The sequence below is a fragment of the Taudactylus pleione genome, unplaced genomic scaffold (genome assembly GCF_031769625.1).
Source record: "Taudactylus pleione unplaced genomic scaffold, aTauple2 ptg000154l, whole genome shotgun sequence".
Lineage (NCBI taxonomy): Eukaryota > Metazoa > Chordata > Amphibia > Anura > Myobatrachidae > Taudactylus > Taudactylus pleione.
The window spans coordinates 3,574,818-3,596,240 of NW_028284556.1; the positions used below are offsets into that span (position 1 = coordinate 3,574,818).

General features: G+C 44.5%; 1 protein-coding gene across 3 annotated transcripts in view; it reads left to right on the forward strand.

The window, feature by feature from the left end:
• AHCTF1 (AT-hook containing transcription factor 1) overlaps positions 1–21,423 on the forward strand; it is a 222,981-nt gene that overhangs the window by 129,809 nt on the left and 71,749 nt on the right. For all 3 annotated transcript variants that reach the window (XM_088474344.1, XM_088474346.1, XM_088474345.1), the window contains 4 exons: positions 11,347–11,494; positions 13,566–13,713; positions 14,075–14,176; positions 14,441–14,648. In XM_088474344.1, coding sequence (XP_088330470.1) covers positions 11,347–11,494; positions 13,566–13,713; positions 14,075–14,176; positions 14,441–14,648 — 606 coding nt within the window. The remainder of the gene's footprint in view (positions 1–11,346; positions 11,495–13,565; positions 13,714–14,074; positions 14,177–14,440; positions 14,649–21,423) is intronic.

The window sequence follows — 21,423 nt, forward strand, 5'->3', positions numbered from 1 at the left end:
CCACCAGTTAATACCCTCTGAACCATCCCTTACATTCCTCACATTTGAGGTTCATGTTATATGCCTCTTCCAACCAGTAAACCTCAGAGTAGCTGTCATTTACCGTCCCCCCTGGCTCTCCCTCCAAATTCCTTGACAACTTCGCTTCCGGGTTCCCTCACTTTCTCTCCTCAGATGTTCCCTCCATTATCCTAGGTGATTTTAATATTCCTATTGACATTCCCACAGAATCCTCTGAAGCTAAACTCCTTACCCTCACCTCTTCATTTGGTCTTGCCCAATGGACCTCATCACCCTCCCATGTGAGTGGGCACTCACTTGACCTGGTCTTTACTCACCGTTGTGATATTTCTGATTACTCCAATTCCCCATTCCCCCCTCTCTGACCATCACCTTCTCTCTTTTAACCTATCCCTCTCTCCTTCCCCCTCCTTTACCTCCTACCATTACCATTACTAAGCGTAATATTGAGGCTACTGACACTGTTGCTTTTTCCTCCCTGCTGGACTCTCTTCTCTACCCTAACCGTTCTCTCTCCTGTCCTGAACAAGCTACTTCCCTGTACAATTCCTCCCTTACTTCTGGTCTCGACTCTGTTGCTCCGGCAATAACTACTCACCCTCGCAGATCCACACCACAACCCTGGCATTCCAAGTGCACCAGATGCCTGCAAAAGTGTTCAAGAATTGCCGAGCGTCAGTCGAGAAAATCACGCTCTTAAGCTGCATATACACACAACGATTTTGTTACCAACGATTTTATGAACAATTTTTTTTCTGTCAGATTTTGTGAAATTAACGATTTTTTTGAACTACAAACTATATTTGCATATTCGCTTAATGAAAATCGCTGAGTTAACAAGTCTGACTGAACTACAAACGTGAACGATGATCGTTCATCGTTTGACTCAGAAAGTGAACGATTTTTTCAAAAATTATCGTTAAACGATATTTAACGATCGTTCAAAAAATCATTGTGTATGCAGCTTAAGGCTGACTTCCGCCATTTCAAATTTATTCTCTTCCTAAGTGCTGTGCTGTCTCAAACATATGTCAATAACCTAATCTCCTCCCCTGGCTTCTCTTTGCCACTTTCAACTCCCTCCTCTACCCTTCCCCTCCTCGCTCTCTGCCCTTGACTTTGCTTTACTTCTAAGATTGACTCCATACGTGAGGATTTCATATCCCATCAGACCCTCAGCACTCCTCCCCCTCCTTTCCCGGACCACCCCTCCTTTTCTGTCTCACCAACTCTGATAGTCTTCTCCCCTGTTTCTGGAGAGGAAGTCATGGCCCTCATCTGGTCCTCCCCTCTTTTCACAAAATGATACAAAAAAGAGGGAAATGTCCATTGCGGTGCACTAATCAGACAACATGACATAAAACATAACTTTTATTAATTAATCAATAATATAAGGACTAGAAAGCAAAATATTAAAAAGGGGATGGTGATGTGTGTGATATGAATGAATGTATTAATAAAAAAGCGTGCGCTCCTTTTATACTATGTATCCTGATGTCAATATCATTGGACTGGTTAGCATGTATGATCCAGGATAGGTAAAAACCTTATCCTCTTGTTACTGAAATCCATGTATGGGAGTATAGTATAATCTATATCATGTAGGTTGAGGTTTACGTGATATGTGGGATCCTATTCCCTTGCAGATATCTAATAGGGTATCTACATCCCAATAGGGACTGAATTGTTCCCTTTACTGCAAGTAAAATAGTACTGTCCTCTAATATCACAGCCCACGCTACCTAAATTGTATCATCAATTGGAACGTGTAAGGATTGCAATTTCACTGTTCTAAATGATGATAAATGCAGAATAACTCTCCTATTAGTGTTTGTTCATGGATTAACACCCAGTTATAATAGTGTTTGTAAATCTTCCACTATTTATAATCTTACTATAATTATATGCACAAATGTGGTGTTTTTACTTCTGATATTAACACTTGATTATCTCTACACATTGGTGATGTGACTCTTCTCTTTATCTTTCATTTTTATAGTGATAGGCTTCCATGCTTGTATCCTAAATATTCAGCCACATTTAGTGTCTTGGCTCTCAATTTAAATATATATATCTCCCACATAAATTTATTTGTCTTTATTCAGTGTATTTTCATCATCATACATATTTCCATCAACCTATATTCATTCATATCACACACATCACCATCCCCTTTTTAATATTTTGCTTTTTAGTCCTTATATTATTGATTAATTAATAAAAGTTATGTTTTATGTCATGTTGTCTGATTAGTGCACCGCAATGGACATTTCCCTCTTTTTTGTATCATTTTGTGGTATTATACATTGTCCGTGGTAGCACACCCACGTTTTCCGAACGAGAGATAGTGATATATGTGGGGTTTACGATATTGATTTATATAGGCATATATGGTATCTAGTGCAACAGGAAACCCTGTTCGAAATTATAACCTCCCCTCTTTTCACCTCCCCTCTTGACCCTATCCCTTCCCGTCTCCTCTTTTACCAGTCTCCTTCTGCCTGTTCTCATCTTGCTCACCTCCTTAATCTCTCCCTATCTGGCACTGTCCCTTCTGCATTCAAACATGCCCTTGTCTCCGCCATTCTTAAAAAACCTACCCTTGATCCTAACATACTTTCCAACTATCGACCCATCTCTTCTCCCTTTTTGCTTCCAAACTCCTTGAGTGTATTGTCTACAACTGCTTTACCACCTTTCTTTCCTCCCACTCCTTCCTTGACTCATTTCAGTCTGGCTTCTGTTCTCTCCACTCCACTGAAACTGCCCTCACGAAAATCAACAACGACCTCCCTTGCTGCCAAATCCAAGGTCCACTACTCTCTGCTCATTCTCCTTGACCTCTCTGCTGCATTTGACACTGTAGACCACCCTCTCCTCCTGCAAACATCCTTTACTCTCTCGGTTTACGTGGCACTGCCTTCTCCTGGCTTTCCTCCTACCTCTCTGATTGTTCCTTCTGTGTCCTCTCATGACTCCTCTCCCCCCCCCCCCCCTCCCCCCCACCACTTGCACTAACAGTAGGAGTTCCCCAATGTTCTGTTCTTGGACCTCTCATTTTCTCCCTATATACGTCCTCTTTAGGTGAACTCGTTAACTCCTCTGACCTCCAATATTGTCTCTATGCTGATGATACTCAAATTTACATTTCCACCCCTGAGCTCTCCCCCTCGCTCCTTACCCGTATCTCCAACTGTCTCTCTGCTGTCCCTTCATGTATGTCCCAGCGCTTTCTTAAACTTAACATGTCTAAGACTGAGCTGATCATCTTCCCACCCTCCCACAATTTCATTATCTATTGATGGCACAACTATCTCCTCTAGCCCCAAAGTGTGCTGTTTTGGGGTTGTCCTAGACTCCTCCCTCTCCTTTAAACCACACATTCAGCACCTCTTGCAGTCCTACCGTTTCCACCTAAAAAATATCTGCAGGATTAGACCCTTCCTCACCCAGGATGCCACTAAAACCTTCATCCACTCACTGGTCATCTCCAGATTGGACTACTGTAACCTTCTCCTAGCTGGCCTCCCAGTCTCTCACCTCTCTCCACTACAGTAATTTCTCAATGCTGCTGCTCGGCTCATCTTCTCCAGACATTCTACATCTGCTTCCCCTCTCCTTCAAGCCCTACACTGGCTCCCCTTCCCCTTCAGATGCCAATTCAAGGTTCTTACACTCTCCTACAAAGCCCTCACCAAATCCTCTCCCGCATACATTTCTGACCTTCTCTCCCTTCACACTCCTACCCATCCACTTCGCTCAACAAATGCATGCCGCCTCTCTTGCCAACTGATTACTTCCTCCCACTCCCGCATCCAAGATTTTGCCCGTACTGCTCCCTACCTTTGGAATGCTCTCCCTCTCCCTATCAGACTCTCCACCTCTCTACAAACCTTCAAACGGGCTCTCAAGACCCACTACTTTATCAAGGCCTTCCAGCATTCATCCTAACCCACCTCATGCTCTTTCCTCCCCATTTCCCCCTTCTGTGTCACGCCTGTCTGTCTGACCCTCCCCTTTAGAATGTAAGTTCTCACGAGCAGGGACCTCTTCCCTCATGTGCTTCTCTTTATATTTTCTTCTACTCCCCATTAGGCCACCTAACATATGACTCCCAACTCCGGCTGCTTATTGTGAGTGCTTTAATCGCTATTGCAGCAATGTATATAAATCGTGTCCTTGTCCTGCACTGTAATGTACTGTAAGTTACTTGTTTCTTGTTCACTTATTAGTTCTATGTACTATGTAAGGCGCTGCGGAACACTTGTGGCGCCATATAAATAAAGTTTAATAATAATAGACAGACTAAGGCAAAATTAATTAAGGAAATGGGATAGCAGATATAATTATCTCGTAGGTTTTCCAGGTCAGTAAAGTGCCTGGGTGTCTTTGGAAGCTCACTATTAGTTCGGTGGTTATTAGACTGATATTCCTACATATTATGATTCAATCATTTCTGTGCACTCTGTGCTCAGCTCACTTGCCTGATGCCTGAAAATATATCCAGTCCCCAGCAACTGCTCTTGTATGGAAGTGCAGGGCCTCCAGTCTGTGGAAGGCAGGTGAACTCTGCAGTACGTCTAGAAAGACATATATTATCCTGCACAGGAACAAACAGACAAATATTCAAATGCATATAAAAACCAGCAGTAAATGAAAATTATAATCAAATTATTGAAACTTATATCAGTAGTCGCTGGTGGTGCTCCCTAATATCAAATAACAAGTACTTAGAAAATAATAATTAGCTGAGCATAAATATATTGGGATAATAACCCAGGTCTGGATGATGTAAACAGTTATGTAACATAAGAGTCATGTATTATATATTTTTTCACCTTGATAGAAAAATGCCTATTTCACTTCAAAATAGCACAAGACTTAATGTATAACTCCCAGGATAGATGGATAGCGAAAGTTAAAGTACGTTACTAACGTCCCGGACCCTTCTGCTGTCTAGGGTCATCAACGAGCAGACCGGAGATGAGGGTCTCCTGGACAGTGTCGATAGAATCAAAAAGTGAGTTCCTGGAGACACTGAACCCGTGTGCGGGGTTAGACTGTCCCTGTTGCTGAAATCATAGCAGTGGCCGAATGCGCTGCCGGGAAGGTCGCTACACACCAGAAAGGAAATACCTGGGTTACCAAAAGATTAGTGTGGATTGCCGATTCCTGGATCTGCCGTTGGTGGTTCCCTCCTGCAGCTGGGAACCATGTCAGGATGCGCGTTTCACCTATGTCAGGCTTGATCACCTGTTTACCTGACTACATGTTACGGAGAGCGGTTTAAATAGGAAAGGGTGACCAATTCCATTTCGGCCTACATGATTGGTCAATCTAAGTGTCAAACTTAATAGATCTAATCTGTCCAGGTGAGGACTTGTACATCATTATTAATTTTAAGTGAGAGTCTCCTAATTCAATCTTAAGTGTACTCACCATTATTTATATCTATCACAGATAAATCACTCAGGTGTAAGTATATAGAATAGGGTCACTTATAGTTGTTATAAAGAGAGCCTAAAATAGTGGCACATTGTCTTCGGCTCTTGTGTTGTTGAGAATAATTTACATTGGGCTCATTTTAATTATCACTGATCTTGATTAACATTCTAAAATATATAATTTTCTCCCCATATACTTATTGATATTAATGGTCATATATAAAATTATTTTCGTATAATAATTATAAATAACAAATGAAGATGGAAAAATATATGAAACAAATATGAGGTTTTTAGTGAATATAAAAATACTTAAAAAAATTTATAGATTACAATATGTGATGGTTCTATATGTCTAAGAATTGTGTATTTATCATATAGAATATATGTATTGATGAGACTAAACAATCAAAAAATAGAGAATATATAAAGAATATAGGCATATCTCCTAAAGAGAGTTCATCACATGTATAAAGTGTAGTAGATTCTATATATTAAAGCATATGTTTGGAGTCTGTAAATAATGTTTTTTGTAATCTCTTATAACAAATATTCATATATCCTCTGTAGGTGCACAATGTTGCTATATAATTCCAATCACTTAGTTAAAAGGATAAAAAGACTAGTGAAGTAAATGAAAAATAAATATAATAGGATAGATTGTAGGACACCCAATTAGGTAAAAATAGGAGATTGAGTGAAGTATATAAGTGACTAAACAAAATGTGAGTTGATAACTCATCTATTTCAGACAATTTAACAGTGAAAATCACCGCATATATATATATATATATAATATATATATATATTTTATATATGAGGTGTGTAATAAAAAAATTAATAAGGAAAGTAAATATATATTGAGAATGGTCTATATTATTATTATCATTTATTTATATGGCGCCACAAGTGTTCCGCAGCGCCTTACAAAGTACATAGACAAAAAAGTAACCATTGACTTACAATACAGGACATGGATAAACATTGCTATATTAGTGACATTAACGCCCGCATAAGCAGCCAAGTGTTAGTTGCCCTAGTGGCTAGTAAGAGATAAATTAAATTACAGTAGGGAGAAGCACAAGAGGGTAGAGGGCCCTGCTCGAAAGAGCTTACATTCTTTAAGGGAGGGGAAGACAAACAGGAGTGAGACAGAATGGGGTGGGCCGGGAGAAAGGAAGATGTAGCAGCAAGTTAGGATGAGAGCTGGAAGGCTTTAATGAAGTAGTGGGTCTTCAGAGCTCGTTTGAAAGATGGTAGAGAGGTGCAGAGTCTGATAGGGAGAGGGAGGGAGTTCCAAAGGTGAGGAGCAGCACGGGCAAAGTCTTTGAGGCGGGAGTGGGAGGAAGTAATCAATTGGCATGAAAGGCGGCGTGTATTAAGTGAACGAAGAGGGCGGACAGAAGAGTGAAGGGAGATTAGATCAGAGATGTAAATGGGAGAGGAATGGGTGAGGGCTTTGTAAGTGAGTGTAAGAGCCTTGAATTGGGTTCTGAAAGGGAATGGGAGCCAGTGGAGGGCTTGCAAAAGAGGGGAGGCAGATGTAGAGCGTTTGGAGAGGAAGATGAGCCGAGCAGCAGCATTGAGCACAGACTGGAGAGGAGAGAGATGGGATTTGGGGAGGCCAGCTAGGAGAAGGTTACAGTAGTCCAGTCTGGACATGACCAGTGAATGTACAAGGGTTTTGGTAGCATCCTGGGTGAGAAAGGGTCTGATCTTGGAAATATTCTTGAGATGGAAACGACAGGACTGTGAGAGGTTCTGAATGTGTGGTTTAAAGGAGAGGGAAGAGTCCAGGATGACTCCAAGACAACGCACTTTGGGGCTAGATGAGATAGTAATGCCATCTATTAATAAAGAAATAGTGGGACATGATATGTGGGAGGGTGGGAAGACTATCAGCTCAGTCTTAGACATATTAAGTTTGAGAAATCGCTGGGACATCCAGGAAGAGATAGCAGAGATACAAGTCAGTATAGAGGGGGAAAGATCAGGTGAGGAAAGGTAGATCTGAGTATCATCAGCATAGAGATGATAATTGAGGTCAAAAGAGCTGATGAGTTTACCTAGAGAAGACGTATAGAGAGAGAATAGGAGAGGTCCAAGAACAAAACCTTGGGGAACACCTACTGTAAGAGGCTGTGGGGGGGATGAGTCGCCATGAGAGGAAACAGAGAAGGAACGGTCAGAGAGGTAGGAGGACAGCCAGGAGAGAGCAGTGTCACATAGAATTGTATTCATATTATAAGATGAAATATCTACAAACTAAAGTGTAAAATCAAGACTGGTGATATACATTAATATAAGAAAGAAAAAAAGATATATTACCATAATAAAACACTAAGTACCTGTATTTTGTTTAGTATTCAGGATATAATTAAGAGCGGTTTAGAAAATCTGGTGTAATAAGTCTATTTAATAAGGTTTGAGGAATACAGTGTAGTTGATTTGTTCTTTCAGACTGTATGGTGCGAGGGTACCTAATCTATAGGTCCCCTGCGCTTTCCTTTTTTAGTAGCTCTCTTATATAGTCGCCTCCCCTTTATGCCAAGTTTTATTTTCTCCAGACAAAATACTTTCAACTTGTGTTCTGGATCATGGCGTAGGTGGTGGTGATGTTTTGCTATAGTTTGTTAGTAGTTTCATTTTTGTAAAATATCTGTCTGCGTTTCTGATATTCCTTGAATGTTCCAAAACTCTTGATTTGAGCATGCGGCTGGTGATGCCCACATATTTAATATTACATGGGCAAGTCAGACAGTATATCACTTTCGTTGAACGACAATTAAAGTGCTCATTTAACTTATGTATGTGTCCAAATTTGTACTCTTTCCTCAACTTGTGTCATGTATTGGCATGCTCTGCATGTCCCACAAGGAAAAGTTCCTTTTTTGTTGGATATAAATTTTGGAGTCTTAAGTTTGTTCAAAGTCATTTTATCATGGAGGATTGTTGACCTTCTCCAGCTCATAGAAACATTCATACCCAATCTCTGTGCCAAATCTGGGTCTGATAATAAAATGGGTCTGACCTGAAAATGGTGGGGTAGCCTATTTTAAAGTTGCTGAAGCATCGTTTAAAAATACGTAAAAAATCCACCTGCTGCAAACACCTGCAATCAAAAAAACACATGGGGCATAATTGTGGGGACCCCCCCTGGGGTCTATGTCGCTAGCTTTTAACTTTGTCCCCAAAATTTTTTTCTTCCATCCCCAAAATGAAAGTAATTTTTTGGGGTGTTAATTTTTTTTTTTTTTACGCAGTTAACCTTTGGGGGACGTTGCACCCCAAAAATTCTTAATTTTTTTCCGCCTGCTATTCATAAGCGAAACTTTTTTGCCTATTACATTGCATTTACTTTCCGCCTAGGCGGAAAGTCTTTCAAATTGAATATGACGATACTTTTCTGCCTGGCGAAATGACGTCATTGGTGAAACATTTTTGCCGATCTCGGCTTTTCGCTCCAAATTCAATACGGGCCATAGAAGGACCTTCCTTTCCTTTTTCTTCTGGCCAACCTGGGTGTGACACTGAGTGTTCTTTGCAGAGGACTTGGTGGTAACAGGTCCTTGGGTTCAAGTGCCCTGAGTTTTGGCCAGCTTTTTTCTGATAGGTCTTTTTCCTGCTTCCGTATGGAAACGCTGACCTTCCACCATCGATGTTCTGCCCTCCGTTGCTGGATCACAGACATTTCCTATGTTAAATGCTGGCGATTTGACGATCGTGATCATTTTTTGATCACGATCATCAAATCGGCAAATTCAAACATGTTGGATTTCTGCGATGCCGGGTTGCAGCATCGCGGGATCGCGACAATCCTTCGCTGATGGATGGGCCCCGTTAGTCCCTTTTGTTTGGTTCGGGAATGCATGGTGCAGGTGTTTTTGGCTACACATCTCTCCTCTGCTCATTGAGGGCCCTGGAATCTTTTTTTTTTCATTGAGACTTCTAACTGGCCCTTTTGAACAGTCAGGGTTGATCCATGTTGGGATGTCAGTTTCTTCATTGGTCTGTCTCAGAGCTGTCCATCCTGTGGCTACTCTGCATTCTACTTCCACTTTGCAACCTTGCTTTTCTGTGGTATGTCCTCTGGGCCCCTCTCTGCTTATAGTGGTTGGTTTTTGGTGGTTTTTTTTTTTTTTCTTCAGTTACAAGGATGGTGGCTGTCCTTCTGGTATCCTTTCTCCTTGTTCAGTTTTTGGACTTCTATCTGCTGGGGTTATGCGACCCTTTGTTTTCTGGAGGAGTTATGCTGGTTACTTTGTTCTGGGACCCACAATGTGGTCAGGCAGCCTCGTTTGTGTCAGTCACACTCTAGGTTGCCTTACTACAGAACCTGATCCAAATGTGTGCTTCTGGATTTGGGAGTCTCTACTACTCTAAAACTTGCCTCAAACATTGGGTGGATTGGGGTGCTAGGCATTCTGTGTGATGTCTGATGGTTTGGTCCATTGCTTCTGTTGCTTCACTGATGGGGTTTTTCTTTGCTCTCGACCGTAGTTCTTTTACGGTGAGGTAGAGTAACTTGTCTTGCTGGGTTTTTCGGCAATCCTCTGTTTTCTCAGGTTTGTGGGAGTCTCTTGGTGGTAATTCAAGCTCTGTGGAATTTTTTTTTTTTTTTTTTTATTCATACTTCGTCTATGCATAATGTGGATAGTCGTTCAGTGTCTGGCATCTAAGTGTTCCTTAGTGTGTGGGAACTTTGCAGCTCACACACTGGTTGGTGTCCACTTCTATTAGGCTTGCTCTTTTGCAAGCTTTTTTTTTTTTTCGTTACTCTGTATTCACCTTTAAATCACTTTCTGACAATCCCTCTGGGGGACATTGCTTTTCCACCCATATACTCATTTCTTTATCCGTTGGCTATTTACATTACTGTGTTCTTTTGGTTTTGGGCTTCTTTTAAAGTTGTATTGAAGGTCATGAGTTGCTGGGCAGGGGGGGAACTTCTGTCTTAAAGTGATGATAATTTGTATTGATTGCCAACTCCTTTTGGTGTCCTCCAGCAACTCATGGTTATCAGTGTCCTCTAGATGGACTCTGAGAAAAGGAATTAATGGTAAGTACAAAAATACCATTTTTAAATTTAAGGTGGATTTTGGCCGTTTTATTTTAAATCTGAATGTTAATCGGGTATTATATACATATTTGTGAAGGCACATTCTACCAGAACTGTGGGCGGTGTGCCTTGCTGCCTGTGTGAGGCAGCCACATGGACAATCTGAGTGGTTTTTCAAAATGTTACAGCTTCAATTTTTTTTGCCGCCAGGTTTGATAAAGTACTCTTGAGGATTCTAAAGCAAACGGAAGAAGATAAAAGAATGTTTTTTGTTTTTTTTCTTGTTACTTAAGCAAACAGCGAGTGCCCACACATTTTAGTTCTACTGTTCAATTTTATCAGGTGTTGGTGTTTCACACTTGGTTTCATTTTTCTCTGCTTCTGTCCTGCAGCGTGGGGGTGTATAGCAGAGAGATTACCATAAACAGGTTGAGTTTTATAAAATGTCAAAATCCTAATTAAGGTTCTATATTCCCATGGTGCAGTATTCCTCAGTGGGTTCAGAGAAAAGGTTTTTCTGCAAATATAAAAATGATATTCCCATTAGAGATGTGCGGGTTCGGTGTTACTTGATTTTACTCTATGTTCGGATCTCAAAAACGGCATCTCATTGGCTATCGGCTATCACGTGTTTTGGATAGCCAGTAAAATAAAGGCAAACTTGCGAAAATTTTGGCGAAAAGAACAGAGTAAAACCGAACTCGCACATCTCTAAGTCTCGTACTTAGGCATACGTGCTTATAATGCAGCGTTTGTTTTTGTGGTTTTTTGCATTTCCCCTCCATAAATTATACTATTTGTATTTTTTAATCTTGTGTACAGAATGACTCTGACCGTCGTCTACGAGACAGAGCAATGGCTAGAAATTCTATGCTGGATCAGTATAGCAAAATAATGCCAAGAGTACAACGAACCCTAGTGAACGAGAGGGTGAAGCCCCACCCATTGTCATCAATTATTTGGAATGAAGGTAGATATAACCAACTTTACTAAAAATATTTTCTACTGTTGAAACATCACAATACATTATTTAAAGATCAACTGACATGGCCAAAGTGGTTCACGAATGTTAGCTTGTGTTGCTTTAGCTTTCTCAAATTAAGTGTTCAGTATACTATACCCTTCATCCCTTTTTATACAGTGTGAGCCATTTGCACACTTAAGGCCAATTTAATTTAGCCTCGATATGTTGCAGCATGAGAAAAAGGGCTGTAGCCTCGAACTTTTTACTCCCAGAGCTATTCAATTACAAGCCATTTTCTTTGTGCAGTGAATATGCAGTTAATGCACGTTAACCCATAGTTTCCGAGCGACGCGGAGGGAATTGTTAACGTGTTCCTGTCGGATGTGATGAGGGCAAAGATCCCGATTTAACGCAGATTTCTGTTCACCTCTTTCTGAGGCTCAAATAGAAATCTGCATTAAGTGCAGCCTGCGGGCTGTAATCGGATAGCTCCACGCACGGCACAGTGGCTAATTCTAACTTCCAGGCTAATTGACTTCGCTCCTTGGTAATTATATGATTATGCTGTCATCTTGCTGTTTAACACAGAGAATAAGAATAAACAGTTCCTACTGGATGCACATGTGGTATAATTATTCTTAGATTTAAAACATGACTTAATTTATTATTAATGATAAGCTAACCATGTTTGCTCAGAACAAATTTATAATACACATGATGTTTTTCACAATTGATGAAATTTTAAATATTAAATTGTTTTAAAATTCTGAGAAAACAGATTAGTTTATAAAGCTGTGTACACTGATATATATATCGCCCATTCCATTGAATGGGCGATATATCTATAGTGCATCGCCAGGCTTATACAGCGGCTATGTCTGTGAATGACTTCGATTCGCAGACATATCCAATCTGCTGTGCAGCACAGCAGATGGCTAATATATTTGAAGGATATTTTGGTCATCTGGCGTGTACGTGTGACCCGCCGATCGCCCGCACACATGATGCAGGGATATGGTGGTGATTGAGAGCTCAACTCAGTTGAACTGTCAAGTCCAGCACATCCGTCAGACAATTGGTAAGTGTGTATACACTTATCAATTGTCAGGTCGGTGGGGTCAACCTAGTGTGCACCCATTTTGTTAAATCAAAAGTTCTGTTTCCAGTCTAAAAATACCACGTATGTGCATCCGATGGGCGCTGGTTATTTCTTTTTTGTTATGCAAATGTTTTAGGTTATTTCTCCAGCCAGTGCAGGATCACTCTTGAATCTTTGTGTATTTCTCCAGCCAATCACACTTTATGGAGGTTTTATCATTGCCTATTTGCATTTAAAATTCAGGAGTTGCAAGGTTGATGGTATTAGGTTTTGTAAGTAGATGTGTCCTTATACATCTAGCCTCAATACGCAGCGCGACTTGCCTGGTGTGAATGAGCCATCAGGTCACGTGCAAATCTGCTAGCGTCAGGCAGTTCTTGTGTTTTTTTGCCAAAAATGCAGAAGTCTTAATGCGAAGCCACTAGGATAGGACACACCAGCAGACTGTGCTGATTATTTTGATATGCAACAATTGTGTATCTGTGTGCGACAGTCTGTATATGAAGCACAACAGAACTTGGAATGAAAAAAGCAGCGGCCGCTACATTGTAGCACTTCATACAGTATACAGGTTCAGGGACTCAGTCGCATACAGAAATAAGTGTTGCATGTCAAATTAATCAGCAAGTGCCAGCTCAAGTTCCAATCTACAGTCCCATGGTCCAGTGTACCCCAGCCTGCTTTAGAGAAAAGGATTCAATAGTAAATTGATCAAAATTCCTATTTTCTACACAATATGTCGACACATAACCAGATTTATTCTTACCCTTCATTTTATGATGCATTATGTATGCCCATGGTAATTATAATTGGCCATCACGTTTGTCAGGTCTTGATATTTGTTTGAAATTCTGTTCAGTACCTTTTTAATCACAAAGAAAATGCTAAACACAATGCCTTGATATACACATGAAAAGTACCTGCATATGTGTTAGATTTTTTCTTTTCTTATGTGATAAGTTTTCCTTTTTGTTTTAGTGCCAAAACCAAAGCCTTTATCTACTGTTGTCAAACAGGCTCCTAGGGGAAGCGTGATAAGTAGAGCAAGTTTTATCAGCAATGTGTTGTTGAAAATAAAGGAAGTGTCTGTTGCGAAAGTAGAAAGAGAATTCTCTCCTTGCAAAAGGTAAGAATTTTAAGTGAAATAAAAAATCCAAATGCAGGTTGATGTACTACTTTTGGAAAATACATTACGTAATTGTCAATACTGTAAAAACATCAGCTACTGTGTATAAAAGCTATGGTAGTGGATTGAGATGTTCTACTAAAATTTTAGATATATTGGATCCTGCGTTTTGAGCAAACTGTATAAAACTTTAGAAATTGCTGTTCTAGTATGTTCTTACCAAAGTGCACGTTTTTAGCCGTGGATTTTTGGAACAGATGTTGGGAAGTTACCAGTTCATCTGCAGTTTTTTAGTCTTGTTGCACTTCTTATTGCGCCCTAGGGAAACAAATGCATTCACATATTTTCATGTATATTGTAGCTTAAGCAATGAAGACCAACATACAATATCTCCACTGCCACATGCAGAAGTTCCAGACGCTTTTGTTGGTGTGCCCATGTCTAATTCCAAGAGACTGTCCAGGTTAGTAATGGTTAGTGTCATAGGAATTATTGGACGCTTTGATCAAGTTAAGCTTTAGCTTTGTGAAATTTATTGAACTGCAACAACGCACTAAAATAGTCATGTTTTTTCCAACCATAAAACGTTGTTTTTAATGTTTCTCACAATAACAGTGTTCAGATTGACAACTGGTTAAGTATTTTTAAGGTTAATGCCTCAAACTTTTGAACTATATAGAATGTTCATATTGCTTCATTATCTAAGTAGTATGTTTATGATTGGCAGATTTCTGGATTCTGTTGTCCATCCAGTCTTGGCAGAGCCTTCACCTCTAACCACAGATTTTGAAAGTATCAATCAAAAAACACCTCATAAATCATCTATGTTGCTGACATCTAGCCCTTTTCAATCAAGTCTACTTAAAACTGCACAATTAAAAAACCTTGCCAGAGCGTCTGAATTTAACCTGTTGGAAACACCACCTGTAGTCAGGGTAAGTAAATACTTGTATTAGCAAAAATGACTGATTATATCTTGAACTAAAAAACCTTTAATTTGTTAATAAGTAATTAGTACCTGCTGTAGCTCCATAGCCATTGCCACTCAAAGCTGCATGAGCAGCTGTATAGTCCACTTGCTCTTAAATTATTTTTTAATCTCAAAGGGGAGATCTGACAATGGCGGGACATCAGACATGGCGCCGGTCTCCAGGCGAGGCCCCCTAGCAAACACATTACGCCCCTTGTCACCCCTACCTGGAGCTTATAGGTGAAGTCCAGAAGGGGGCAGCGACATTGCAATTTGTGTAGATGGGGGTTAGTCCCTGCAGCTCAGTCATTTATATAAGCTGCATTTACACAGTCTGTATTGGCAGACACTACGGTGGGAGGTGACAGTGATGTGCAAATGGGGGTTAGTCCCCATGGCAGATGACTTAACCAGGGAAGGTTTTTCTACATCAGGGTCCATAGGGTATCCACAGGATACTTTGGGGTATAGGTGATGATGTCAGGCATCGGGCACCATAGAGTTAAGTTTTCAGCCTCCCAGGATGCACTAGGGTCCCCCTCCATACCCCGCCCCTGAGCCATGGCATCTCAGTTTCGTTGGTGCCCAGTCGGAGCACATGTTTAGAGGGGGGCTATCCTAGACGTCCGGCCCCTAAGTCGGATGACAAACCTGCGGCCTGACGGTCCGGGCCTCCCTTTGGGGGATCCCAAAGTGGGAGGCCGCCTGCTGCAGTTCGCCCAGTGTTGGTCAATAACTACGACAGACAATTGGGTTCACGAGGTGGTTTCTCACGGGTATGCCCTCTCCTTTCGGCACAGGCCCACCATCCCAGTTCTTCACCACAGACCTTCCATTAGACCGGAACAAAGCCTTGGAATTGCGGAAGGTTTTGCACACTATGCTCCAGGCTGAAGTTATAGTGCCTGTTCCATTCTCCCAGAGGGGTCAGGGTTTCTATTCAAGTCAATTTGATGTAACCATTTGGACTCAAGCACGCATATCCTTTAAAACCTGGACTGTAATGGCAGAGTTTGGAAACTCTGACTTAAGCTGCGGACACACCGTACAGACAGCAAGATGTATAGATAGATCTGCTAGATATATCCTCATCGGCTGTGCTGCAGGGCCAGTCAGATATGTCTGTGAACTACGCCATTCAGACAAATCGGGTGCACACACCCGCTGATAAATCAGTCACCGCTCGATCGAAAGATATGTTGTTCAGGTGTGTACCAAGCATTATTGTAGTTCATTTTAAAGAGCCCTTCAGGTGTCTAGGCAGGATCTCATTAAGTTTCCTCCTCTTTAGAGGTTTCTAGAAGCATCCACTCTAATGAGGCCTTGGAAGCACCAGAGTCCTGCTGTAAATCAGTACTAGAGTGTATCTGACTTAGTGTTCTGCTCAGGAAGAAGGTGAGGTGGAAAATTTATGTTTTGACAAGGAGTACATTAAGCTGCATGTTTTAAATAATTTAGTGTGGACTGTGTGTGGTAAGTAATAAACAGTCAGGACAGCAGTGAGACTGAATAACACTACCCTTGTTTAAAAGGAAGAACTTTTGTCCAAGATCACCATAATTCCTATCAGAAATGCTGCGGCTACTGGAAATTGTCACGAAGGATGGGGTACCTACTTGTTGTGGTCTGCAAAGGTCACAGTGCTTGATCAGATTCTTATTTCAGTCCCATTATTACCAATTTCTACTTCAGGGTCCATAGGGGGTCCACAGGGTTGACCTTGGGGTATAGCTGGATCTGGATCCACGGGCACCACGCAGTTAAAGCTTTGCTGTCCCAGGATGCACTTGGGTCCGTCCTCCTCTATACCCGCCCCCGACCACAGGCACCTCAGTTTTATTTGGTGCCCGGCCGGAGTCGGGTCACCCTGTCGCAGTGGGGCTGCAGGAGCAGCCCTTAAGCTTTATTTTAAGATAATTTTTTTTTTTTTTTTCTACTTTTTTTACACTTTTAGAGCGGCAGCATCAGACTGTCCTTTAGGACGTCCACGCTGCCGCTCCTTCTCCCCGCTGGCGCCGCGACGCCAGTACAGCTCTGGGGATCGCGGCGGGACCCCAGAGCCTGTACTAGTCAGGCTCTGGGGACTCCCTTGACTGCTGCCGGACGCGACGGGGATCAGGCAAGCCGGGGGTAGCCACGTGCGGAGGCCCGTGGATACTTTTTATGCAGTCAGAAGCCTCCGGACTCTGGGGACAGACCGGAGGCGCTAGCGGGCTCCCCCTCTATTGAGGAATACCCCGCGTGTCTGCTAGACCACCAGGGTAACAGGCTGGTAGCGGGACCGGCAACCCGGGGGTTAATTGCTAGCCAGGGGAAGCAGCCTTCCCTGTCTAGCGGCTCCTCCCCTCAGCTCAGCGCTCCTTTCAACAAGCAGTCTGGCGTCGCTGAGCTGCTCTTATCTTACGGCCACTCCTCCTCTGAGGTCTCCGGCGGCCATCTTTACTGGCAGGCATCGCAGACTCCCAGGCGGTATCAAGTTGACCGGTCCCCCTGTGTACCTCTCCCCTGCTAAAGGACAGTGTACACAGCGCTATAGCCCTCCCAGACACTGAATCTGGGCGGTTGATTGTAGCGGAAGGTGCAGTGAGTACTAACTTTTCTGCATTGTATGTGACTATTGCTAGTGCTGCCTGTCTGTGACTTATTCTCCTTGCTGTCAGCTTATAACTATCCCTTTCCTTCTCCTACGGCCCGGCAGGTGTGTGGGGGAAGGGCGTTTTTCTGAGACCCTCACTTATATAAATCACGTATTTGTGGGCAGTCACATACTGTTGTGTGCTACACAGTACCATATCTGGGCTGTTGTGTCGCATATTGGTGAGTGCGCGGGTGTTAAAACCGTAATTCCTCTGGTGATACGTATTTCTTGTGTATTTACGGTATCATGTCTGATGAGGAGACTGAGCGCTCTGTGGCTCCTGTGCTATTTTCCTGCAGACGCTGTGCTGCTGGAGCTGATGGGGAGGACTTATCTCAGGATGGTCTGTGCGGGCGGTGCCAGCTGGTACCGGGCCCCTCCAACCCCCCTGTATCACAGGACCCTCCTTGGGCGATGTTTTCACAGGTGCTGGCGTCTATTGCGGACCGGTTATCGGTCCCATCAGCGGTCCCTTCTAGGGCGTTGCCGCAGTCCACCATCCCCCATTCCCCGGGTGTTCCACAAATGTTGCGGTCTCCCCCCGGGGCCCAGACTGTGGGTCCTTACTCGGGACTGCCTGTGTATGTGCAGTCTTCCCCAGTGACGCGTCAGTCTGTAGTGCCTTTGCAGAGTTTTGCTCCGACGGCTCCTCCGCCTTGGGTGGATGTTCTCTCCAGCTCCGTACAGAGTCTGGCGGCTTCATCCTCGGCGTTTCAGTCCATGTTGCAAGGTGATGTGCCACCAAGGGCGTCTAAACGTCCGGTTGTGAGTTCACTAGCTGCGCAGTTGTCGTACTCGGAAGTGTCCTCAGATGATGGAGAAATCCATGAGGACTCTGACGCCATGGGGCAGGAGGTGGAAGCTAAGTCCTCCATTAATGTTCCAGCCTTAGTTAGGGCGGTGCGGGCTATCCTGTTGAGGATGATGCGCCGGCTCCTAGGTCGAAGTTTCCTAATTTTAAAAAGGCCAAGGTGACTTCAACTGTGTTCCCCCTGTCTGATCAATTATCGGATCATATGGCGGCGGCCTGGCAATTACCCAGTAAGAGGTTCCATCCACAGAAGAGGTTGGCGGCGAACTATCCTTTTCCTGAAGCTCATTGCAGGAAATGGGAGAGTCCGCCGGCGGTGGATTCCCATGTTACCCGCTTGATCAAAAGCGCGACGCTGCCATTGCCGTCTATCTCCTCTTTGAAGGATCCCACGGACAGGAAGGTGGAGACTTGTTTAAAGTCCATTTACTCTCTTTCCGGGGCGGTGGCTCGCCCGTCCATGGCTATCTCCTAGGTGGCTAAAGCCATTGAGGCATGGGCCAATGCCTTGGAGGATACCTTTCCTGATGAGGCTCCGGATATCCAGAGAGCGTTAGTGGGACAGATGCGGGATGCAGCTTCCTATATTGGGGAAGCGTCTTTGGATGCCAGCCTGCTCACTTCTAGGGTGTCGGCTGCAGCGGTGTGTGCTCGGCGCTCCCTGTGGCTGAGGTCCTGGAGGGCTGATGCAGATTCAAAAAAGGGTCTGGAGGCCTTGCCTTTTAATGGTGATTTACTATTTGGTCCGGATTTGGACAAAATAGTGGATACTTTGGCTAAGTCCAAGTCGGCTTTCCTCCCTTCGGCCTCTGCACCGGCTAAAGTGAGGAGCTCTGCCTTTCGGTCCTTTCGGGTTCAGGGTAAGGCCAAGGGCCAGTCCTTCCCGAGACATTCGGCGACCAAGGCCGCACCCAAGCCCAAGAAGCAAGCATGGAGTGCTCGGCGCCCTTCTTCCAAGCAGGAGGATAAGCCTGCTGCCTGATGGGACGGGCCTCTCTCTGGGGGACCCCAGAGTGGGAGGCCGACTTCTCCAATTCGCCCAGTGTTGGCACAATACCACCACGGATGCCTGGGTTCGAGAAGTAGTCTCTCAGGGGTACGCCCTGTCTTTTCGGTTCAGGCCGCCCCACCAGTTTTTCTGTACGAGTCCTTCTCTGGACAAGACCAAAGCTGGTCAGATTCAGGTAGCTATAGAATCCTTGCTACAAGCAGGGGTCATTGTTCCCGTTCCGCAGTCTCAGCGCGGGACGGGGTACTATTCTACTCTTTCTGGTACAGAAACCCAATGGTTCTCATTGCCCTATCCTGAATTTGAAGTCTCTGAACAGATACCTCAGAGTTCCCAAGTTCAGGATGGAAACGTTACGTTCCATCATTCTGGCGATGGAACCCGGGGATTATATGGTCTCCCTCGATATCCAGGACGCCTATCTCCATGTGCCGATAGCACCGGCACATCAGCGGTATCTGAGGTTTGCTATCCTGAACCATCACTACCAATTTCGGGCGTTGCCTTTCGGCCTTTCCACGGCTCCGAGGGTGTTCACCAAGGTGATGGCAGTTATGGCTGCCCACCTTCGGGGTCAGGGTCTACGTCTGTTGACGTACCTGGACGATCTTCTGCTGCTGGCGAGCTCCCCGGAGGTGCTTCTTCGACATCTCCACCTGACCATTGCTTGTCTTCAAGCACACGGGTGGTTGATAAATTGGAAGAAGTCCTCCTTGATTCCATCACAGCGGATGGTTCATTTGGGAGCCCTGCTGGATTCTAGTCAGCAACGGATTTTCCTGACTCCGGAGAAGGTCTCCTCCCTGCAGCTGCAGATACACAATTGCCTGAGCAGTTGCCGCCTGTCGGTCCATTCGGCTATGAGAGTTCTGGGGTCCCTGGTGTCGACATGGTGGAATTTGCCCAGTTCCATTCCCGGCCCCTGCAGGGGCTGATTCTATCGGAATGGAACGGGTTACCTCACCGGATCCGCTCTCAAATGCTGGTGTTGTCCCCGGAGGTTCGGCAGTCTTTGGCTTGGTGGCTTCAGACAGCGCATCTGGTCGAGGGGCGCCCCTTTTGGATCCCGGACTGGGTCCTGCTCACGACGGATGCCAGTCTCCGGGGTTGGGGGGCAGTGACCGGCTCATTATCGCTTCAGGGTCGTTGGTCCGCGGAAGAAGCACTTCTCCCCATCAACATCCTGGAACTACGGGCTGTGTACAGGGCCCTGCAGTCGTCCGGCCCCACTCTTCACGAAAGGGCGGTTCAGGTGCAGTCCGACAACTCCACCACGGTGGCTATATCAACCACCAAGGGGGAACTCGCAGTCGGGCAGCAATGTCGGAGGTGTCTCGCATTCTTGCTTGGGCGGAGTGTCACGTTCCAGCGATCTCGGCAGTCTTCATTCCCGGAGTCCTCAATTGGGAGGCGGGCTTCCTCAGCCGTCACGACGTGCATCCCGGGGAATGGTCGCTTCACCCAGAGGTGTTTCAGCTACTCGTGGACAGGTGGGGGCTGCCGGAGCTGGACTTGATGGCCTCCCGTCACAATCACAAGTTGCCCGTTTACGGGTCAAGGACAAGAGACGCGGGCGCCTGTCTGGTAGACGCTCTGTCGGTGAAATTTACGTTTCACCTGGCGTAGCTGTTTCCTCCGATATCCCTGCTTCCTCGGGTTCTGCGGAAATTCAAGCAGGACGGCGGCACGTTTGTGCTGGTGGCTCCGGCATTGCCCAGACGTCCTTGGTACTCCAATCTGAGGTGCCTCTCCATCGACGCTCCGTACCTTCTTCCTCAGCGTCGGGACCTGTTGTCTCAAGGGCCCTGCCTTTACCCGGATCTGGGTCGGCTGTCTTTGACGGCGTGGTTCTTGAGACAGCCGTCTTGAGGTCTAGGGGTTTCTCCAGTTCGGTCATTGGTACCATGCTTAGGGCACGCAAGCCTGCTTCCGCGCGGATTTACCACAGGGTGTGGCGCACTTATTTTCAGTGGTGTGAATCCAGAAACTATGATCCGCAGAATCTTGGAGTTTCTTCAATCGGGTTTGGACCTTGGCTTACGCCTGGCCTCTCTGAAGGTTCATGTGTCTGCTTTGTCCGTGTGGTTTCAGCGACGGATTGCTACACTGCCAGATGTTTACACCTTTTTCCAAGGTGTTCTCAGGATCCAGCCTCCCTTCGTGCCTCCGGTGGCTCCATGGGACTTGGCAGTGGTACTGAGGGTCTTGCAGGGTCCTCCTTTTGAGCCGCTTGAGTCGGTGGAGCTCAAGTGGCTGACGTTTAAGACCATTTTTCTCCTGAC